The sequence below is a fragment of the Monodon monoceros genome, unplaced genomic scaffold (genome assembly GCF_005190385.1).
Source record: "Monodon monoceros isolate NGI ecotype Baffin Bay Population unplaced genomic scaffold, NGI_Narwhal_1 Super_Scaffold_21, whole genome shotgun sequence".
NCBI lineage: Eukaryota > Metazoa > Chordata > Mammalia > Artiodactyla > Monodontidae > Monodon > Monodon monoceros.
In genome coordinates, this window is record NW_021703778.1 from 34822661 (window position 1) to 34846435 (window position 23775).

The following is a 23775-nucleotide window of genomic DNA, read 5'->3' on the forward strand; positions in this document are numbered from 1 at the left end:
TCAGAAAGAGAAAAATAAATACCGTATTCTAACACATATATATGGATTCTAGAAAACAAAAAAAAAGGTTCTGAAGAACCTAAGGGCAGGACAGGAATAAAGACGCAGATGTAGAGAATGGACTTGACGACGCAGGGAGGGGGAAGGGTAAGCTGGGACAAAGTGAGAGAGTGCCATGGACATATATACACTACCAAATGTAAAATAGATAGTTAGTGGGAAGCAGCCACATAGCACAGGGAGATCAGCTAGGTGCTTTGGGACCACCCAGAGGGGTGGGATAGGGAGGGTGGGAGAGAGACACAAGAGGGAGGAGATATGGGGATATATGTTTATGTATAGCTGATTCACTCTGTTATAAAGCAGAAACTAACACACCCTTGTAAAGCAATTATACTCCAATAAAGATGTTAAAATAAATAAATAAAATAAAGAGTAAACAGTGACAACAACAACAAAACAAGTGAGGGACTTCCCTGGTGGTCCAGTGGCTAAGACTCCGTGCTCCCAAATGCCGGGGGCCTGGGTTTGATCCCTGGTCAGGGAACTAGATTCCGCATGCCGCAAGTAAAGATCCCGCATGCCGCAACGAAAAGATCCCACGTGCTGCAACTAAGACCCGGCGCAGCCAAATAGATAAAAAAAAACAAACAAAAAAACACAGCAGTTGAGGGGCATTCCCAATAGAGAGGAAAACATGATTAAAGGGATTGAGGTGAGTGGCAGCTTGTTGCTGGCAAGGAACAACCAACAGTCCAGTGTGGCTGGAGCATCCCATTCAAGGCAAAGTAATGAAGAGGTCAGAGATGAGGCTGGGAGCTGGGAAGGCTAACACCCTGCTACAGCTTGTTAGCCTGGTGAACGAGCGTAAGTCTTGGGGGGATGGGGAAACACCGGGATATTCTGAACGTTGTAAGAAAGATCAGATTTGTGCCTTAGCTACACTACTTTGGGTTAGAGGATAGATTTCAGGGGACCAAGTGGGGAGCAGATTAGAAGGCTGTTGTAAGTGTTCTGCTAGTGATTTCAGGACCTGGACAGGATGGTAGTAGGAATGGAGAGAAGGAGCTGCAACAGAGAAAGATTTTAGTAGATATGACTGCACAACTCAGTAGTTAATTACAGATAAAGGAAGAATGAGCAAGAAGCAAGGATGACTGCAGGCTTCTAGTTTGGGGAACTGAGAGCAAACCACTCAACCAAGAGAGGACAAGCAGAAGGACTAGCAATTGTGATCTAACTGTGTTTTGAGAAGAGACCCTGGTAGGATGCATCATTCAAGACTGAGAATTCCATGACCGTCCTTATGTGACAGCTACAGACTCCCTTGCAGGTGTCTCAAAAGTCCCTTTCCTTCTATAGGTTCCTTCCCTTACAGAATCATAGGAGATGAGAGCTGGGAGAAGGTTTTAGCTTTTAGCCTAACACCCTCCTTGTACAGCTGCGAAGTCTAGAGACGGTAACTGACTTGTCTAAAATCCTTATTATCTTTTTAATACGTTTAAGGCTGTCCTAACTTCAGATGAAAAACAAGAACAAAAATTAAACACATACATATAACCATTCCTTTCCATCAACTTGACCACCAGTCTTCCTTCTTTAGTAGTCAAATACCCATTGCCCCATTTCCTTCCAATTCAGAATTCATTACTTAAAGTTCTGCAACGTTTTACTTCTCTACACTTTGAATGCTACTGCTCTAAAATTAACTGAGAAAGACTTTCTTGTCAAACAAAACAGCCTTTTCTCAGTCCCCACAGTTGTTCCTTGGCTTTCGGTGAGGTTTGAATACTACCTGCTACACCTCTCCTTAAATGCTTTGCTCCCTTGGTCTTTCTAACAGTGAGCTTTCCTTGGGTTTACTCCTTCATGCTCCACTTCTTCTGACTCCAATTCTAGATCTCCATGCTTCCATCATGAGCCAAACACTCTTCTCTTTTCAATCACTTACTCTGGGGTCATTCACCTCACGGTGTCCACAGTGTCTTCTGGGTTCACATCCAGATCGGACAGTAGTCCATGTGGAAAAGTTGTGCATGTGTCATAAGTGTGATGTGCCAATTCTCTTGGCCTGCATCACTAGAGGCACAGAGCCTTCTCAAAGACAAGGAATTCATGTGCTCCTGGAAGGGCTCACTGCTGGGCTGAACTACAGTTAAAAGGGACACTGACAAATGAGAGCATGTTCTGAAAAAAGCAATGGGGTTGGTAAGGGATCTAAAAACAACATGTGAAAACCGCTGAAAAGGCTAAGAATGACGAGCTTGGGAAAGACAGTGCTCTTGGGACCCAGCTTTCTGCAAATTTGTGAAAACTTGTCACGTGGGATGCAGCATAGATGTGTTTTTCTCTGTTTCAGAAAGCAGAAATTTGCAGGAGGTTGTATTTTGGCTCAACAGGAAAAAAAATTCTTGCAAATAACTCACATTGTTCAACCCAAGAATGAGCTGTCTCTCAATGCAGTGAACTCTGCCCTTGCTGAAGGTGTTGAAGAAGAAATGCCTGCTCTGAGAGGGAGACCAGCCATATCATCTCTGAGGTCCCCTTTCCTCTGACACGCTGTGAATCACTCTCCCTGTGATAGCCTGTCAGCACCAGGACTTCACATGCCTGATGGGGAATCAGCCGTCCCATCCAATTCCTCAAGTCTACCATTCATGCTGTTGTTCTTCTAGATTGCTGGGTTAGATTCAACATCTTTGATTCCTTGTTCTTTTTAGGTCCCTATACCTCCACCTCCAGAATGTTTCTTTAATATGCTCTTAATACTTTATTTCCATGGATACCATTACAATCCAGACTTGCCAAACCCCATGTGGATAGAAGTCATTGGCTTTTTGAGTTGGGACGAACCCTAGAGAGATCAAGCCCAGCCTGCTCATTTTGTAAGTAAGGAGAATGAGACACAGAAAAATTAAAGACTTCTCTAAGGTCACATAGTTAAAAGTGGTGGTACTAGGCTCCAAGATTTGTAGTGCCATACTCTTTCCACTGCCCCATACCACAGCAGCTCTGGAATTTCTTTTAATCACTCAGGCCACCCTGATACATTTCGGCCTAACTGGTTTTATAGACATTGACCATGACTTAACCATGGAATGACTTGGTTTATTTGTTTAATACTGTCTGTTTGTTTAATGATGGTCTTTGGTCAAATCATATGTGTTAATCTAGATCTAGGAATTATCCTCAGTCTCTTAACTACAGACCACTGGGTCTGCTTTGAGTTAAACAGCACTGTTCTTTTCTGGGCTTCTCACAGATACTGCCAAAGCAGGACTGCTGAATTGTGAAATAAAGAAGAATTCTAGCCAGCTCAAGCTCTCTAGAGTCTGCAAATCCAGGTCATTTGGATTTGAAACATATCATTGTACTCCAATGAGTACAAAAATTACATATATCATGTTAGCTGGCTATGCTCTGATTACTTCCATAAAAGGTCCTGGACTCACGTTGGTTCTTCGGTTGCTATTCTGGTCTCTTCTAGTTCTTGTGCTTGTTTCAGCCAAGGTAATTTCGCTTCCACTGGACTTTTTTCTGACAAAAAGAGAACATAAACAACGAGCTTAATTATTGTTACTCATTCAAGAGTTGGATATGTGATTGTTATTTGCTGAAGATTTCATCAATTAAGAGGTCACGCTTTTCAAATGCACAGTACATGAAGTGGCTTCTGGATGGAACCAAAAATTTCTGTCATACATTTTTTTAATTAACACATTATCAAAATGCAACCAAACAACCCCATGACACAGTTGAATACATTCTCCAAGTTAGCACAAAAATGCCTTTTATAAATCAGTACCAATATCTGTTGTTTGCATATTAAAGCTCTTACTTCAACCGTTATCCATTTGTTTTCTTTTTCCACACATTTTTTTGCCCATTGAATGAGGAAATTAATAGAGAAAAGCAAATACCATAGAAGGCTTAGAAAGTTGGGAGGAGGAGAGTCAGTGCTATGGTTTATTCAAACTTTAATTGCTATAATTGTTGAGGGAAATGATTACTAATTACCACTGGCCTGCAGAAGCAAGCTGGTGCCCCTCTCTGTCCTTTGAAGCTTCCTAAGATGTGAAGAAAGAAACAATCTAATTATGAAATGAGAAAGGAAATAATTTTGGACTGCTTCAGGGAAATCACAGACACTAAGAAAGTGGCTATAAAAGTACCACTGACTGCAGAAATACGGAGAAAAGACTTCACTAAAGAAGTTATATAATCAGTGTTTGTACCTTGCATGGAAACCAGTGATTTTTCTGGAAGACAGACATCATCAAATAAATATGTTTTGAATAGTTAGTTGCCTATGAGGCTATTTGCATAAATAATGCACCCAGAAATAATGAAGAAGAATTTTATCATCCTCTCCAAAGTACTAAGGAAGACTCCTTGGCATTGATACTTGGGAGTAATTCTTTTTCCATTTCCAAAAGGAAATACTTGTCACGAGGACTGGTAATACCTTACTAAAGTACGTATATGGAAATAATCATGTCTAGAGAGGAACATACACCCAAAAGATGATGCCAAGACTTCCTTATCCATGGATGCTACCCATTTCTGCTAAGTCAATGTGGAACAAGTAGGAACTACAAAATAATTTCTAAGTGCATCTATAAATCTAGATTGGGAACTGTAAGTCTTCATTCATTCATGGTAGGCAATAGGACGTATGATGAAGCTGGCATTGTTTCTTCCTCAAGAAATGTACACTCTGGTGGAAGGCATGTGGGAATTTTCCTTCTCCTTTTTCTTCAAAGCAGGGACTGCATCAAATTATTTTATGCCCACCAAGAAATGTTAATATAAGCCTAGACAGGAGCCACTCTATATGTACTGAATCAATAAGAGCTCAGTTTCTTCTCCAGACCAATTAGTCACATAGGTCTAACTTCCTTATCTAGGTGGATGGGTCTACTGTAATCTGTCAGTGAAACAATTTTTATAAGAAAGTTAGTATGTTGAAATTCAAATGCTGCAATATTAGTAAGAGAGCTGGAAAACACCGTTTGATTTAACTTTAAAATGCACCACAAACTTACCTTTGGGTTTGTAACACGGGATGGGAATGATACATTCTTCTTTGATGTGTAACTTCAGTTGTGGATTACAGCCACCAACGTGCTGTCCACGATGGTTGATACACAGAACAACCCGGTAACGTAAACCCCGGCCACAAGTCACTGTGCACTTCAAAGATGAAAAGAGAAGCCAATGAAATTCTTGTTCATGAAGAGATCCACAAAGGTACTAAGGTCTCATGCACAGGAGAGTCACTAATCTACATGAATGTTAAACACAAAAGACCGTTAGATAAACATTATGTAAGGAAGGGGGTGGAGGCTGATTTCCCATGATTCTTATGCTTCAGGACCCCTCCCTTGCAAGGCTTCCTTCCCATTCTCCATTCGAGAAGTATTTCAGGTGAGGTCACAGCGCAAGAAAAACTGAAATGCCCTGAAATCTTTCTACGCAAATATGAAAGAAACTTAATACAGGTTTTCTCAAATTTGATTAAAAATTCACATGACATCATCCAAAACAATTTGTGAAGACAAAAGAAACTTTCCTAAACTATTAATTAAAAAAAATATCAAATTTTGCTCAACCATGCTAGAGGATTATCCTTCTATTCTGTGTATAGAAACTGATCTTCCAAAATTGTTGTCATATGAAAGGGCCATCGAAGAGTATTCAGCCAAAAAGTTTAGGAAAAATATATTCTAGATGTATCAGACACTTAAAATTAATAAAAACATTATGCTATTTTCTCTGAGTTTTTATGAACTTTGTGTTGTCAGGATTTTTTTTTCTTGAATTATTTGTTTATGATTTGGAAGGTACTCTTGTCTATGAATGGCATATTTTCATGTCATGAACATCCAGGATCTGTTTTCAATTTATGTACATTATGTTGGTGAGCATATATGTATGTATATGTCTGTGTGTTTTTTTTTAAATCAAGACTTTATTTTTTAGGACTATTTAAGGTTTATAGAAAAATTGAGCAGATAGTACAGAGAGTTCCCATATGCCCCCTTTCTGCTACATACAGTTTTCCCTATTGTTAATATCTTGCATTAGTGTGGTACCTTTGCTACAACTGATAAACCAATACTGATACATTATTATTAACTAAAGTCCAGAGTTCACATTAGGGTTGTCAACTTAAAAAAATTTGTAATTTCTTACAGTTTCTTTCATTATTGTACATAAACATTTACTTAGATACCCAATATTTGTGTTTTGTATTCTTTCTTCTTAAAAAGTCACCTCCTTGGTAGGGGAGGGATGGATTGGGAGTTTGGGATTAGCAGATGTAAACTATTATACATAGAATGGATAAACAACAAGGTCCTACTGGGTAGCACATGGAACTATATTTAATATCCTGTGACAAACAATAATGGGTAAGAATATGAAAAAGAATGTATTATATATATATATATATATATATATGAAACACTTTGTTATACAGCAGAAATTAACACAACATTGTAAATCAACTATACTTGAATAAAATAGATTTTTTAAAAAGTCATTTCCATATGGTATAAACTTCAGGCCCCACCAATCCTGGATCCACCCCTGGGAGAGGTCAAAAAGCCTTGGGCATGTGCTAGAGAACACACACTGTTCTGCAGATGTGATCTCACTAACCGTCCTGACACACTGGCAGGTTAGCAGCTTCACTCCCACTTAACAGATGAGCAAATGAACAGCCCACCACCTAAGGCCCTTGCTCAAGGTCATGCAGTTCCTAAGAGGCAGAGTGGAAATCCTTCCTAGAGCCTCCTGTTGTCAAAATAATGACTTCACCACTGCTTCATAAAGCTTAAAGATTCTTTCCTGAGTCCATGGATGCTTCTTCAATTGTCACAGATGAGTTGCAGAGGATATGGAGGCCTTTTTCAGCATAGACCCATCTCTAAGAAGAGCAGAATAGCAGGAAACCTCTCTTATTCCCTCATGCCACTCTTATGACCACTGAACAAATACTGAATGAATTTAGTGAGGTTTGAGATTATATCTGACGTCTGGGAAACTGATTCACCTACCCCCACATTCACCTATTTGAAATATATGTGATCTTAAGAGGCTATTTTATATTGGCCAAGAAAGAAAAAAAATTCTGCCCCAAAGAGAAAGAAAACAATATGATTATAATGTATAACTACCCTAGAACTGGTCAATCCAAAGGAATATTATTTCCTCAGTAGCTTCTCAGGAAGCTGGACACCTACCCCAATGATGTGGTCAGTGTTTACGACATTCCCAGAACTCCTCTTTCAAGCTGTACACATCCTTAATGATAGCAAATTCTCATCACTGAGAATGTGTTTGATTTTTAAAAAGTGGAAAGTATGAAGAGGCAAGAAGGATGAATGAGATGCGTTGGTTAACAATCCTTCATTTGGGTATTGTAAGTGACAATAAAGTCATGATATAGATGAGGTGGGGGTGGTAATAAAAGCTCTAAAGACAGCACAAAACATATGGGTAAGACCTGTAAGAGTGGAAAACAAGCTCTGCGGGTTGTAGAAGTAATGTTGATTTTTGAGGAGAGATCACAATATGATTTTTGGCATATAACTCGAGTTCAAAGAACCGAACGACCTTGCCATAATAAAATCCTTCCATCTCAGTCTACTGACTTATGTGAACAAGGCTTCCCAGTGTGTACATGCAAAACAAACTAAAACAAGAAATCAACAGTTAAAATTAAGAATAAAATTACTGCTGATCCCATGTTTCATTCTGGCAATGGACTATTTTTTAAAGCCCCACTCACCTTCTTGGAAGACTCATTTCAAAGGAAAGTTTACTTTTTATGTATAATAATCATTCACGAGAAATCGAAATACATTTAATTGTTATTTTGGTTGTGTACTAAAGTTAAATTTAATAATAACTTAATCCAGGGGAACAATTCTAATACTTAAAGCCTTACGGCTATAGGAAATTAAAATAAATTAATTTCAACGGCTACATGTATTTTCTTAGAGAAAAGTAGTATAGGGTAACCAATAAAAGACTTTAAAGCATAAAAGTACATTATATTAGGATAAATTCTGTGGGGGGGGAGTGGTTTAAAAATGTGAGTTCAAGGAGAAAATAATGCAAAACATTCAAATTATTCAAGAGCTTGTTCATATGTTTTTTAAAAATGGAAGATGGCAAGGATAGAAACCATCATGGCATTTACATTCTACTGGACATATTTTTTTTAATGCTATAACACTTTTATTTTAAAATGTCAGCCTTCAAGACGTGTTAGAAATGACATTCTTTGATTTTTTTTAATTTAAACTTGTGATAAAAATTTTAGATGTCAACCTAAATATATATGAAGGGGTATGTAATTTTCCAAACTTCTTTTGGTATGTGAACAAAAAAGGATGGATAACTACTGCCCTTTATTAAGTACAAATGAAGCAGTAGGGGGTGATGATTTTGAGCCAGGGATATCAGAAAAGGACTGTGATGAGATAGCATCTGTAAACTGGGGCTGGAAGCGGGCCTTTCACCCAGAAAACTCACTTATCTCTACTCTTCAAGTTTCAGTTCAAGTGCTTCCTCCTTTCGGAAACCTGCTCTGACACCTTCAAGTAGAGTGAATCACCCCACCTCTGTGTGCCAGCCATACAGGACATCATACAGCTAACTGCAGCGTCACACTGCATCACAGCTGTTCATTTGCGTATATGGTGTTTGCAACTGGATTATGCGCTTTTGGTGGGGGGGGGAGAAGCAGGTTTTATTTACTCCCTAGGATGGCAGCTGGCACACTCAATAAATAAATAGATAAATGCATGTGTGTGTTGAACTAAATATGTAGGGATCACTCAAAAGAGCTAAAGAAACATGAGTCAATTATGTCTCACCCTCTAGCAAATTAAAAGTTTAAGCTTAAAATATTAAATACCAATACCTGCAATTTTTTGACTAATCCAACTGCACTTTATTGGCTCTAGAGGTTTACTTGCTCCTCTCCCTAGAGAGGAAACTAAGCTAATCTAACACGAGGCCTTGTTATACCTCTGTGATGTTGCCCTTTTCTCTTTTCCCACCACCTGACACCTCAATGGCTTCCAAATAGGCTGCCTGCCTCTGGTCTTTCCCAGCATCAGTCTATTATCTCAATTACTTAAAATATATTACATTTATTTTCTTCAACAAAAACAGCGAAGCTTCTTAGTAACCACCAGACTAAGAACATACCTCTAATGTCAGTTTTATCATCTCCATCTGAATTTTCCAATTCTTTTTTTTTTTTTTTTAATTTATTTTTGGCTGCATTGAGTCTTGGTTGCTGCGCGCAGGCTTTCTCTAGTTGCGGCAAGCAGGGGCTACTCTTCGTTGCAGTGCGCGGGCTTCTCATTGCGGTGGCTTCTCTTGTTGTGGCTCCCGGGCTCTAGAGCGCAGGCTCAGTAGCTGTGGCACACGGGCTTAGCTGCTCCACGGCATGTGGGATCTTCCCAGACCAGGGATCGAACCTGTGTCCCCTGCATTGGCAGGCGGATTCTTAATCACTGTGCAACCAGGGAAGCCCCAATCTTCCAATTCTTAGTAACATGGGTTCTCTCTTTAATCCAGATGAATTAGGGTCTTTTTCAACATCTAGTCATTCTGTGTCATTTCTGCCTTTGCTCAGCCGTCTCGGCTTGGCCCTACCTCACAGTGATGTCTTCACTAGGCTCTCGTTTGGTTAAATCTTAAAGATGGGTCAAGCACTACAAGGGCAACAAAGACTTCCCGATCAACTCTGCTCCAATGCCTGTTCCGTTCAGATGTACCATGGTTCTCAATTAATTGTTCTTACCTGCGTTGGTGCCTGCAATGTTCTCTCTTACACTGTCCTCCAACTGGCTCTTCCCAAGCTCTTTGGGAGTAGGAACTCCGTTCATATACAACTTCTGCCTCCCCCAAGTTGCCCAGTACAGTGTTGGGAGCATAGCAAATAATCATTAAAATATGAGATTGAATTAAAAAGTGGCATGTACTCAGGACTTCCCCAGTGGCACAGTGGTTAAGAATCCACCTGCCAATGCAGGGGACACAGGCTCGAGCCCTGGTCGGGGAAGATCCTACATGCCGCGGAGCAACTAAGCCCATGCGCCACAACTACTGAGCCTGCACTCTGGAACCCCGCGCCTAGAGCCTGTGTTCCACAACAAGAGAAGCCACCGCAATGAGAAGCCCACGCACCGCAACAAAGGGTAGCCCCCACTCGCTGCAACTAGAGAAAGCCCACACACAGCAACCAAGACCCAATGCAGCCTAAAATTCATAAATTTCTAAAAAAATTGGCGTGTACTCAAATCTTACCTGAGACCACTCCATGGCAACCCACTTGGGACAGTCGAACAGATTGCAGGTTTGCATAACCTTGGGTTTAGGTGCATACATGCACTTCCATTCTTCCACTTGCAGTATCTCTCCATGCATGGACTCCTCCACACACACGAAGCTCCGTCTTTGAATCCCACCTCCACAGGACACCGAACACGCAGTCCAAGGATTATGTTCCCAGCTCAAAAGCAAACAAACGAAAACACATTATTCATTTGTTGCTTGTTTCAAGTTTGCAAAGTTGATTGCAAAAAGTACAGCCTTGGGATAACAGTTGTGGTTCAGTTGAAAGAGCACAGAATTGGAACCTTAAGACTTTAATCTTAACTGCTGCACACAATCTGCAGTCACAAGGTACTTAACTCCTTTGACCAGAAGGTTATTGTCAAATGGGAGTAAGACACCTGCCCTCATGTGTTACCACAACAGGGCCATTGTGAGAATCAAATAAATTAAACTATAGAGTGTGAAAGCATCTTCAAACAGTCTCTAAACTATAAAACACCACTGGACAACATTACTAGGGAATCATAGAATCTCAAAGTCGGAAAGAACCATCCTAGTCATCTAGGTATAAAAGGGAATGCAAATTTCTGATCAATTGCAATGCTTGAGGTCCCTCTATAATACCCAGTTATCAAGATACGCTTGACATCTCCAGTGACAGAGAACATCACCCTCTGAGCCAGCCTATTCCATATAATTCTTAGAAAGATCTTTCTTATTACGGACTTGCAGTCTGTGTTCCCTTATCTCTCTGTGAAAGGTCTAATAACTGCCCCTCTTACATTTTAGTCTATTGCTACAGATACTACAGTTCCTTGCAAATTACTTAGAGCATATTACAGAAAGAAAAAGGAAACCTGTAACTCACCGAGGGAGAGGTTGGAAGTGGTCATAGGGCATGATCTCTTTAAATCCATCGCTACAAATGAAATCATTGTGAGAATATAATTTCTAATCAAGTAACGCATTTATTAATTTGACCAGTACAGGTGTGATATCCCAAAAGACAGAGTTCTTTCAAATTAAAAACTAAATATGCCGAGTGTTATGAACCATTTCCCCCCAAATTCAGCCACGATCTCCTTAATTTTTAGGAAAATCTCTGACACACAACATCCCCAATTCTATATGAAAATGTAGAAAATGGAACTAGTAATATGTATTCATCAAAGGAAAGAGCTTCTCTTAATTTAGATAAATCTATTTATTCCCTTTTATCATCTTAGCAGGTTAGTCTGATAAAATATATTAATGATATTAACACATTGTCATATTAGCAGGATCTTTAGAAAACCATTTTGTTTCACAGAATTTGCCTTTTGAAAAGGCCTCTATTAATAATTACATACACCTGGGATTACCGGACATGCACTGCTTTGTGATAGGAAATGAAATCCACTGAGAATGCTTCCTTTTCCACTTGCACACTTCTGCCTTAGCCAGCTGGCAGATAAGTGGGGGATTCTGGGACTTGACAGTATGCTGTTATTTTAAGATACTGTAGTAAAGCCAGGAAACTTCCCCAGACAATCCAAGTCATCAGGTACTAAATTATGCAGCAGGATAGTTTATGCATAGCTTTACTGCTCTGACATTAAAACTCTTCACTTCCTTGCACCGTGCATTATTTATACTGACCTTAATGTGTACACTTCAAAAGTCAAAACGTGGTGATCGGTGACCCAGTTTAAAGAGCTAAAATGGTGAGTTACTGATATTTACGGCTGTCGGATGGACTAGACACTGTACTTGGATGAAGAGAACGTTCATGCTGTATGTGCAGGAGATGCTCAAAGAGGTTCATTATAAACAGTCAAAGATCACAGCACATGGACACATAGGCCGCAAGAGAGAACTAGACTGAGTAAGCTGTGAGCCTAATTCCTACTGACCACGGTTATAAATGTGAAGACAGGTACCCGCCACCAGTGTACGTTCAAGGCCACGCCATGGCAACGTGTTGCCTGGCAACGGTGGATCAGTCACAGCTGCAGTTGATTTGTTTCTTTTTAAAGGAAAAAGGGTATGGGCAGTTATGCAAACCTTGATGGGCAAGGATCCATGCTGCATTCCTTCAGTTTGGGTTTTGGTTTCACATTCTCAGGGTAGTAATGGCAATAATGGTCAGGAACCACCCTCTTCAACCGGATATCCACACATTCAGCAGAATTGAGCTGATACCCTAAAGCAGCAGAACAAGAAAGTCTGAAGAGCGCATCCATTTGGGGTTTACTTGGCAAAGTTATCACTTGCCACACACTTTTTTATTCCTCTTTCAGAAACTTAACTCAGTGATTCTCAACCCTGGGTGTATAACAGAACCACTTGGGAGGCTTTTATTACACCAACGCCCAGGTCCCTTCCTGGTCCAATTAAATCAGAAGCACTGTAGCCAAGAAATCAGCATTTCCACTGGTCCAAGTGGAAGGAGTGGGTGCTTTCTGTTGCCATGATTGCGTTGAGACCAAAGAAATAAAGTTGTTCCTTTATTCCCAGGCTGCGGGGTAGTAGAAGCAGCAGATCCCCACTGCTTAATCCCAAGGGGGTGTAAGGCTCTTTAGCCAAAGCACCTATGGAGAGCTAACAATTGGATTGAGTGCTATTCTCAGTTTCCCGAACTACTTTAGGTTTAGAGTTGTTGTGGGGAGCGAATAAGATCATGTGCGTCAAAGCTCTGTTAAAAATGTAAATCTCTAGACAGATGCTAGGTGATATGGTACAGCAGCAGCAGCAAAAAAAAGACTTTTTAAAAAAGACTCTCAGGTTCTTCTAAGATGACTAACATGTGTGGCCAAGATGGAGAATGACTACTTGAACTGATTGTGTTACTCTTAGCACTTACAACTAAAAGTTACAATAGACGCCTTTGAAAATGTTTGGAGCTCAGGTACAGAAGGTTGTTATGCATTGTCACGTCTCCTCATCCTGGCACTGTGCAAGGCTCTCTTGTTTCCGTATACTTTCTCTTCTCCCATCACCACTCCCATTACAATCCCCCAGAGACATCTATTTATTGTTTATATGTCCTTAACTATACATCTGTCTTATGTAATTTTGTTTTGTGTGTATCTGTTTTGACTAAATTAATGATACTGTGTTCTAAGTCCTGTTCTGCTTTCTACTTTTCTCACTCAACATTACATTTCTGAGAACTACCCTTGTACTGTTGCTTCTTTCTTTTTTATAATGTTCCATTGCTTGTACATTTTACTTATTTCCTGTCCTGGGGTACCTAGGGGTACCTCTGATGACAATGAACTTTCTAACTGGGAAAATAAGCATTGTCTACACAGAGAGGAACAAAACCCTCCCCGCCTACATCTGCCTCTGCCTCATAAACCTTCAAAGAAGAAGGAATGAAGACTTATTCCTGATTCTATTAAATTCAATTTGTACAGTCTCTGAGGAAAGTGAACATTCCACAAGGATGAGCGCTATAGACTTAAAAAACAACTCACAAAATGATGCTTCTAACTTCCTGAAAGATTTGATTCCAGGTTTCCTGTCACTACATAAGTGTCATGTTAAGTTTTTAAAAAAGTAATTTTTCAAAACCAGAATGAGCTCTTCACCAAAAAAAACACCCACAAAAAAAAAAAAAAAAAAAAAAAAACCCCAAAGTTAAGTTCTCAGCCTCAGCCAACTGGTCTCAAGTTCTAAAAATACATTTAAAGGCCCAATTGCTGAGAGGAATCTGATTTTATAAACCAATAGACAGCTTTCTACAAGTCAAGGCTTAAATGTAAGCTGAGTGTAGAAGGACAGACTGGTACGCATTATGGAAAGCAAGGTCAAAACCACAGGAACGAAAATCCAAACGGAGTCAATAAAGTATTACTCGGGTGCCAATATCTGCTAGAAAGTCTGCAACATCAGATGACAGCGGCAATCTCGGTACGTTCTCCAAACTAGTCTCAAGTATCCCGCATAGATGACTGCAGACAAGACCAGGAAAGTCCATCCAAATACCTTGGAGACCAGCGAGCTAATTTTCCTGATTACAGCAAAACCCCTGAAATGCCACTTAACACAAATCATGTAGATTTGATTACTAACATAATTGAGTTTTGGTCATGCTTTCCTTGTGGGTTTTATGGGTATGTTTTTATTTTTCCCCAAGACAATAAGAGAATGAGATTACAGCTCCTTGAGTTAAAGAAAAAAAATCTTTGCTCTAAATGGAAACATATTTCTAGGAGGAGACAAGGAGCATACAGGTGTTTATAATTTGGGGAGAGACAATTAATTTTCCTCTTTAATTTTGTAGCAGTACAGAGATATCTAAAAGAGAAAGAAATAAGGCAGACTGCCTTCCTACATTATGAACAAATGTATTGAAATTCTGCCAGCGTATAGAAAGTGGCAGGATATTGGGGGACCCCCAAAAGGAGCCTAAAATGTTCCTTCTGTCCTTACAGCCAACGCTATCTTTGGTGGACAGTCACACAGCCAGGAGCTTCCACTGAAGGTTCCAGCAGGACTGATCGTGTCTTTCCTTGGGCACCAGCTATGAGAAACATCTATTCTCCTCCCAAGAACTGAACCAACTGAACTAATAAGCTTAGTCCCATTATACATGTCCCTCCCAGAACGGAAAGCTTCTCTTTTAACTTAGGTGTCCAAATGAGAACGTCTCTCTGTGTGTGAGAGCTAGGGAATAAATTAAAAAGAAAGAGACATTTGTTTTTCTGATAGGTAAGAATTAAAAATCCCCCCATCTCTTGGCTTTTATTTTGGAGTCCATGAGAGACATGCAAACATGTTTCCAGCTCTTTGCCCAAAGTAAAGGGTGTTTTCTACATCCAGTTTTCACCTATGTTCAAGAATAAAGCAAACGCACATTCATTAAAACCACTGCATTCCAGGCCACTGAGTAAGATGCTGTGTGGTTACACATCTCTAATTACCACGCTACTTTTTCTTTAACATCTTTATTGGAGTATAATTGTTTTACAATGTTGTGTTAGTTTCTTCTGGATAACAAAGTGAGTCAGCTACACATAGACATATATCCCCATATCCCCTCCCTCTTGCCTCTCCCTCCCTCCCACCCTCCCCCTACCCCACCCCTCTAGGTGGTCACAAAGCACCAAGCTGATCTCCCTGTGCTACGCAGCTGCTTCCCACTAGCTATCTATTTTACATTTGGTAGTACCACGCTAACTTTAAAGTCAGCTTCAAAAACGCAAACGCGTCATTTCTAACTCTGAGCTCTAAATATTCATGAACAAAGTCTGTGCCTCACCTCCTCCACATGTCACAGTGCAGGGAAAGAAGTCAGTTTGTCTCCACTGATGACTGATTGGCTGGTAAAAGAAGAACTGGACCACGCTGTCCTTGGCCGCAGTGTACCTGGTCTGGACGGAGACAACTTTGATAACATATTCGCATGCAAGGAGCTAGTGCCTTCCACATCTTTCAACATCAGGTGAACACAAGTCACCTACGTAGACAAACACATCTAACCACAATAAACTCTGGTACATGAAGATTCCCAGAATTTTAAGATGTGACAGCATTTCGATTAGATTTGTCATAAATGGGATCTCAGAAGATCTTTGACCAATCTCCTTGGAGTCATTTTTCCAGATAATTCTATGCCTGTGAATGAGTTCACAAAAATGTAGGTGCATTTTTAGTTTATTTATTTAAGTTTTATTTTTCTTCCCAATACTTTTAATTTCCATGAGAACAGGAAATGAGACAGGAAATGTAATCTGGGTTTGCTTACAACATGGCACAAACTGCGATTCTTACATTTATAATAACATCTTTAAGCATCTGTAAGCAGATCCTTCCGAAAAATCCTTCTGAAAGCACAACTATAGAAACTCAAATGTACACAAATCCATGGTGTTTGCATAGAAGCCTTTCAGTATCTAATTAAAATAGAGGAGGGGTACCACTGAGAGTGAGCAAGCAGTTATAGACAGAGGTAAGTTTACTTGCAGGTTATTTTACTCAGGCAGCAAGTCCTCTCCCTACTTTTTTTTCCCTTCCCTCCTGATTGAACAAATGAGTGAATTGAGGAAAAGTCCCAGAACACAACACAAAGAGAAAAAGAGAGGGAAAACAAAGGTTAAGCTGTGGGAGATAGATCCAGAAATGCCAGCATCACATGGAGTTCAAGAGAAAGAATAGAAAAAATAATGAAAAGGTGATATTTGATTACATCATTGTTGAGAATTTCCTAGACCTTAAGAAAAACAGAAGTACCCAGTCTACAAATATTCATAAAGTTCTGAGCAGACATTGTAAAAAATACAACAACAAGGATAAAGAGAAATTCTGAAAGTTATCAGAAAGAAAAAAAATGATTCCCTACAAAGGAGTGAGAATCAGAATGGCATCAGACTTCTCACAGACAGTAATGGATGCAAGAAAACAAAAGCATACCTTCAAAGTGATGAGGGACAATAGTTTTTTAATCTAGAATTCTACAACCAAATTATTCATTGCTAATCAATTATCAATTGTCAACTTATAAACAATCTATGATCAAATTATCAATCAGTAATCAATGAAATGAAGTTTTTCTCAGGCACAAAATGACAGAAACTTTACCACTCAGAAACTCTTACTAGGAAAAAGAAAAAACTATGAAAGGATACACTGAAAAGGAAGTAATATAAATCCACAAGAAAGTAGTGAGATGCAAGAAGCAGTAATGATGAAATAAATCAGTAAAGCTTATTAGTAAATCTAAATAAGGGTTGACCGAAAAAGAAAACTTTGATGTATTTAATTATAAAATAGTAAAAAGAAATTGTCAAATTATAAAATGGTGAAAAATTCCAGACACGAGATGTGTGTGGAGGGAGTGATCCCAGTGATGGGATGAGGATAGCACAGAAAAGACTTCTAAGTAGTTTTGCTTCTGGCTATGGAAGAACGGTTTGTTTCTGATGAATCCTCCCACTGAGAATAAGTAAAAGTGCTGCATAAGATACTTTTTAATGTATTTGAAGGCATCAGAAAACAACCGTAGCAGTGAGGATGTGCAAGGCCAATATCCCAGACACAAAGGAAGCCCAGACGTGTGAGCATAACATTTGGTACCACCTTTAGTACCACCTTTCTGCTCAAGACGTTTTCCATTTTACAAGTGGTGACTGAGCAGCTGAGAAGCTGAGCAGGCCTGTCATCAGACTCAAGTGGCTGAGGGAGCAAAACCTGGAGCTCCAGGCCCGCCAAGGTGAGGAGTGTTGGTAAACAGTCCAGGCTCCCAGCTGGGACCCCAGAAAGCTGTATCTTAGGAATAAGAGTAGACTGGAAAGGACTTCCCTGGTGGCGCAGCGGTTAAGAATCTGCCTGCCAATGCAGGGGACAAGGGTTCAAGCCCTGGTCTGGGAAGATCCCATTTGCCACGGAGCAACTAAGCCTGTACACCACAACTACTGAGCCTGTGCTCTAGAGCCCATGAGCCACAACTACTGAGCCCGTGCACCACAACTACTGAAGCCCACGTGCTCTACGGCCCGTGTGCAGCAACTACTGAGCCAACATGCTGCAACTACTGAAGCCTGCATGCCTAGAACCTGTGCTCCACCACAAGATAAGCTACTGCAGTGAGAAGCCCACACACTGCAATGAAGAGTAGCCCCCACTCACCACAACTAGAGAAAGGCTGTGTGCAGCAATGAAGACCCAACACAGCCAAAAAATACACTGGAAATATTCCAGTTTTCAAAGGGAATGATGCCCAGATTCAAATTATTTCAGTCCCTTGGATGAAGGTGATTAGCTGCTAATCTGTCTTCTAGAAGCAATAATTAATCCAGTCTCAAACGGTATCTATAATCTTTCCCCTACTATATGCAGCAAAACTTTAACCCTAGATATACAACAAAGATAAAATTTAACACCAACCAAAAAGGTGGGAAAATAGACATATAATCAGAAAAATAGGAAATCCAGATATGGGCATTAACTGATAGAAACTTAAAAATGTAAGTATACCACTACCATTTCCTGTAACTCTGGCCTTGCCTTCATGTCTTGTTTCCCGGCTTGAGGGCCTAGCAACACCTCATTCTATTCCCATGGTCAAAAAACATGTGTTAGCACATAGCTTTCACCTCAGGCTCTGTTTTTAAGAAAACTTAGACAAAGATACTGTGACTAAAATGTTCAAGAAATTAAATGACAAAATGGAGAATTTCACCAGAAACAAAGAAACTATAACAAAAATAGAATGTGATTGTACAAATAAAAAGCAAAATAATTTAAATAAATCTCTCAATGAATAGACTTAGTAGACTAGACTGGGGTTCAGCAAATATTATCTTAAAGAACCAGATAGTAAAAGTGAGTTTTCAGGCCACGTTATCTCAGTTGCAATTATTCAGCTCTGCTGGTGTGGTGCAAAAGCAGCCACAAGTAATATATAAATAAACGAGGGTAGCTGTAAACTCCATTTACAAAGACAGTTGGTCAGCTTGCTGGTCATAATCTGCTGACTTCTGGATTATATACACCTATTCAGAGAATTAGCAAACTGACAGATAAAAAGAAAATGGAAATTAGACATTTGAGATAAAGGTATAATTGTAGTCCCAGAAAAAGAGAACAAAGAGAATAAGATAGAAGCTATATCTGAAGAGGTAATAAATGAGAAAATCTTCCAAAACTGATGATGGATATCAAGCTACAGATCCATGAAGCACCAGGAACCTCAAGCAGAGTTATTAATTATATCAGAGTCAAACTGATGAAAACCAAAATCAAAGAGAAAACACTTTAAAGCAGGCAAAGAAAAAAGACACATTACCTTCTAAGGAACAAAAATAAGACTGAAAGCTGAATTCTCAACAGAATAAATGGAACCCAGAAGACAATGAAGCAATATCTTCAAAGTGCTGAAAGAAAATAGTTTCACAATGATAAAGAGGTCAAGTCATTAGAAGAGGTAATGATTCTAAATGTGAGTGTACCTAACCACCTAACCTCAAAATATATAATTCAAAAATTGACAAGAAACAGAAAAAGTATAGACAAATGCACCGTCATAGTGGTAGTTTTACCAGGTCTCTTGTGGTAACTAACAGAATAAGCAGACAAAAATCAGTAAGGCTATAATTTTGCATGAAACCATTAATAAATATGACCTAACTGACATATGTAGAACATTGTGCCCAACATCAGAAGACTACATATCACAGTCTTCCAAAATTTGCTACATTCTGAGCCACAAATTAAGTTTTAACAAATTTCAAAACATTAAAATAATACAATGTTATTTGACTATAGTAGAATTAAGGTATAAAATGATGAGATTACTTGAAAATTCCCACATACTTGGATGCTACACTTCTAAATATTCTATAAGTCACTATATCACCATATCATATATATCACTATGGAAATTACAATACCACTTAACTGAATGATGAAGAAAAAGATTTCATATCAAACTCTGTGGAACAAAATCTAAAGCATACTTCGAGAGAAATTTACAGAGTTAAAAGCATATGTTATGGAAAAATTGGATGAAAATCACTGATCTAAACAGCCATCCCCAAAAGTTAGAAAAGGACTTCCCTGGTGGTACAGTGGTTAAGAATCCACCTGCCAATGCAAGGGATTGGCATTGGCAATGCCAATGTTTGACCGCTGGTCCAGGCAGATCCCACATGCCATGGAGCAACTAAGCCCATACGCCACAACTACTGAGCGCGCACTCTAGAGCCTGCAAGCCACAACTACTGAGCCTGCCTGCCACAACTACTGAAGCATGTGCACCTAGAGCCCATGCTTCACAACAAGAGAAGCCACCGCAATGAGAAGCCCACACACTGCAACGAAGAGTAGCCCCCACTCGCTGCAACTAGAGAAAGCCCAGGTGCAGCAATGAAGACCCCATGCAGCCAAAAATAAATCAATAAGTAAATAAATTTATATAAAAAAAGGTTAGAAGAAGAATAACATATTGAATCCGGAGAAAGTAGAGAGATGGTAACAATAAAGATAAGAGCAAACGTTAATGATATGAGAATGAAACTACTTTAAAGTGGTTTTATAAAGCCAAAAGTGTTTCTGTGAAAAGTCTCATAAAATTGATAGACCTCCAACATGACTAAGGAAAAAAAAGAGTAGGGACAAATAATCAAAATTAGGAATGAGAAGGAAGACTAACTATAGATTCTCCACACAATGAAGAAATAAGACAATACTATAAAAAATCTATGCCAATAACTTTCAAAAAGCTAGTTGAAATAGACAAATTCCTTGAAACAAAACTGACACATAAGGGAATAAAACATCTGATTAGTCAAGTAATAGCAATCTCACACAAACTGTTACAGAAAATAAGAACAGAGGAAATACTTCTCAATTTGTTTTATAAACCTAGTGTAAAATTAATACCAAGACCCAAAAAAGACGTTACAGGAAAAAACAACCCCAAAAACAGAAACCTCTCCTGGAAACAAATACCGAAAAAGAATCATAAATAAAATAATTTAAAATCATTGGGAAAGGGAACAACAGAGGTTCAAGATGGCAGAGTAGAAGGGCGTGCGCTCACTCCCTCCTGCGAGAGCATCAGAATCACAACTAACTGCTGAACAGTCATCGACAGGAAGACACTGGAACTCACCAAAAAAGATACCCCACATCCAAAGACAAAGGAGAAGCCACAGTGAGATGGTAGGAGGGGCACAATCACAATAAAATCAAATCCCATAACCGCTGGGTGGGTGACTCACAGACTGGAGAACACTTATACCACAGAAGTCCACCCACTGGAGTGAAGGTTCTGAGCCTCATGTCAGGCTTCCCAACCTGGGGGTCCAGCAATGGGAGAAGGAATTCCCAGAGAATCAGACTTTGAAGGCTAGTGGGATTTAAGTGCAGGATTTCGACAGGACTGGGGGAAACACAGACTCCACTCTTGGAGGGCACACACAAAGTAGCGTGCGCATCAGGACCCAGGCAGAAGGAGCAGTGACCCCACAGGAAACTGAACCAAACCTACCTGCTGGGTTGGAGGTTCTCCTGCAGAGGCAGGGGATGGCTGTGGCTCACCACGGGGACAAGAACACTGGCAGCCGAAGTTCTGGGAAGTACTCCTTGGCGTGAACCATCCCGGAGTCCACCATTAGTCACACCAAAGAGCTGTAGCCTCCAGTGCTGGGTCACCTCAGGCCAAACAACCAACAGGGAGGAAACCCAGCACCACCCATCAGCAGACAAGTGGATTATAGTTTTATTGAGCTCTGCCCACCAGAGCAACACCCAGCTCTACTCACTACCAGTCCCTCCCATCAGGAAGCTTGCACAAGCCTCTTAGATAGCCTCATCCACCAGAGGGCAGAGAGCAGAAACAAGAAAAACTACAGTCCTGCAGCCTGTAAACGAAAACCACATTCACAGAAAGGCAGACAAAATGAAAAGGCAGAGGACTATGTACCAGATGAAGGAACAAGATAAAATTCCAGAAAAACAACTAAATCAAGTGGAGATAGGCAACCTTCCAGAAAAAGAATTCAGAATAATGATAGTGAAGATGATCCGGGACCTCAGAAAAAGAATGGAGGCAAAGATCGAGAAGATGCAATAAATATTTAACAAAGACCTAGAAGAATTAAAGAATGAACAAACAGAGATGAACAATACAATAACTGAGATGAAAAAGACACTACAAGGAATCAATAGCAGAATAACGAGGCAGAAGACCGGATAAGTGACCTGGTAGACAGAATGGTGGAAATCACTGCCACAGAACAGAATAAAGAAAAAAGAATGAAAAGAAATGAAGACAGCCTAAGAGACCTCTGGGACAACATTAAACACACCAACATTCACATTATAGGGGTCCCAGAAGGAGACGAGAGAAAGGATCCGAGAAAATATTTGTAGAGATTATAGTTGAAAATTCCCTAATATGGGAAAGGAAATAGCCACCCAAGTCCAAGAAGCATAGAGAGTCCCACGCAGGACAAACCCAAGGAGAAACATGCCAAGACACATAGTAATCAAATTGGCAAAAATTAAAGACAAAGAAAAATTATTAAAAGCAGCAAGGGAAAAATGACAACATACAAGGGAACTTGCATAAGGTTAACAGCTGATTTCTCAGCAGAAACTCTACAAGCCAGAAGTGAGTGGCATGATATATTAAAGTGATTAAACGGAAGAACGTACAACCAAGATTACTCTATCTGGCAAGGATCTCATTCAGATTCGATGAAGCTTTACAGACAAGCAAAAGCTAAGAGAATTCAGCACCACCAAACCAGCTCTACAACAAATGCTAAAGGAACTTCTCTAAGTGGGAAATGCAAGAGAAGAAAAGGATCTACAAAAAGAAACCCAAACCAATTAAGAAAATGGTAATAGGAACATACATAGCAATAATTACCTTAAATGTGAATGGATTAAGTGCTCCAACCAAGAGACACAGGTTCGCTGCATGGATACATAAACAAGACCCATATATACGTTGTCTACAAGAGACCCAAGTCACACCTACGGCCACATACAGACTGAAAATGAGGGGATGGAAAACATATTCCCTGCAAATGGAAATCAAAAGAAAGCTGGAGTAGCAATACTCATATCAGATAAAATAGACTTTAAAATAAAGAATGTTATAAGAGACAAGGAAGGACACTAGGTAATGATCAAGGGATCAATCCAAGAAGATATATTATAAAATTATATTATAAATTATATTTATATATAATTATATTATAAAAATATATTATAAAATTATAAATATATATGCACCCAACATAGGAGCACCTCAATACATAAGGCAAATGCTAAGAGCTATAAAAGAGGAAAACAACAGTAACACAATAATAGTGGGGGACGTTAACACCTCACTTACATCAATGGACAGATCATCCAGACAGAAAATTAATAAGGAAACAAAAGCTTTAAATGACACAATAGACCAGATAGATTTAATTGATATTTATAGGACATTCCATCCAAAAACAGCAGATTATACTTTCCTCTCAAGTGCACACAGAACATTCTCCAGGACAGATCACATCTTGGGTCACAAATTAAGCCTCAGTAAATTTAAGAAAATTGAAATCATATCAAGCATCTTTTCCCACCACAATGCTATGAGATTAGAAATCAATTACAGGGAAAAAAAAGTAAAGTAAAAAACACAAACACATGGAGGCTAAACAATACGTTACTAAATAACCAAGAGATCACTGAAGAAATCAAAGAGGAAATCAAAAAATACCTAAAGACAAATGACAACGAGAACACGATGATCCAAAACTTATAGGATGCAGCAAAAGGAGTTCTAAGAGGGAAGTTTATAGCAATACAATCCTACCATAAGAAAAAAGAAACATCTCAAATAAACAAGCTAACCTTACACCTAAAGTAACTTGAGAAAGAAGAACAAACAAAACCCAAAGTTAGCAGAAGGAAAGAAATCATAAAGAT

The 23775-nt window shown here is 39.4% G+C and overlaps 1 protein-coding gene across 1 annotated transcript in view; it reads right to left on the minus strand.

The window, feature by feature from the left end:
- Nucleotides 1-23775, minus strand: part of ADAMTSL3 (ADAMTS like 3) — a 373694-nt gene that overhangs the window by 138030 nt on the left and 211889 nt on the right. Inside the window, 6 exon segments of the mRNA XM_029237311.1 lie at nt 3453-3537; nt 5046-5193; nt 10333-10537; nt 11231-11281; nt 12406-12544; nt 15608-15719. Coding sequence (XP_029093144.1) covers nt 3453-3537; nt 5046-5193; nt 10333-10537; nt 11231-11281; nt 12406-12544; nt 15608-15719 — 740 coding nt within the window.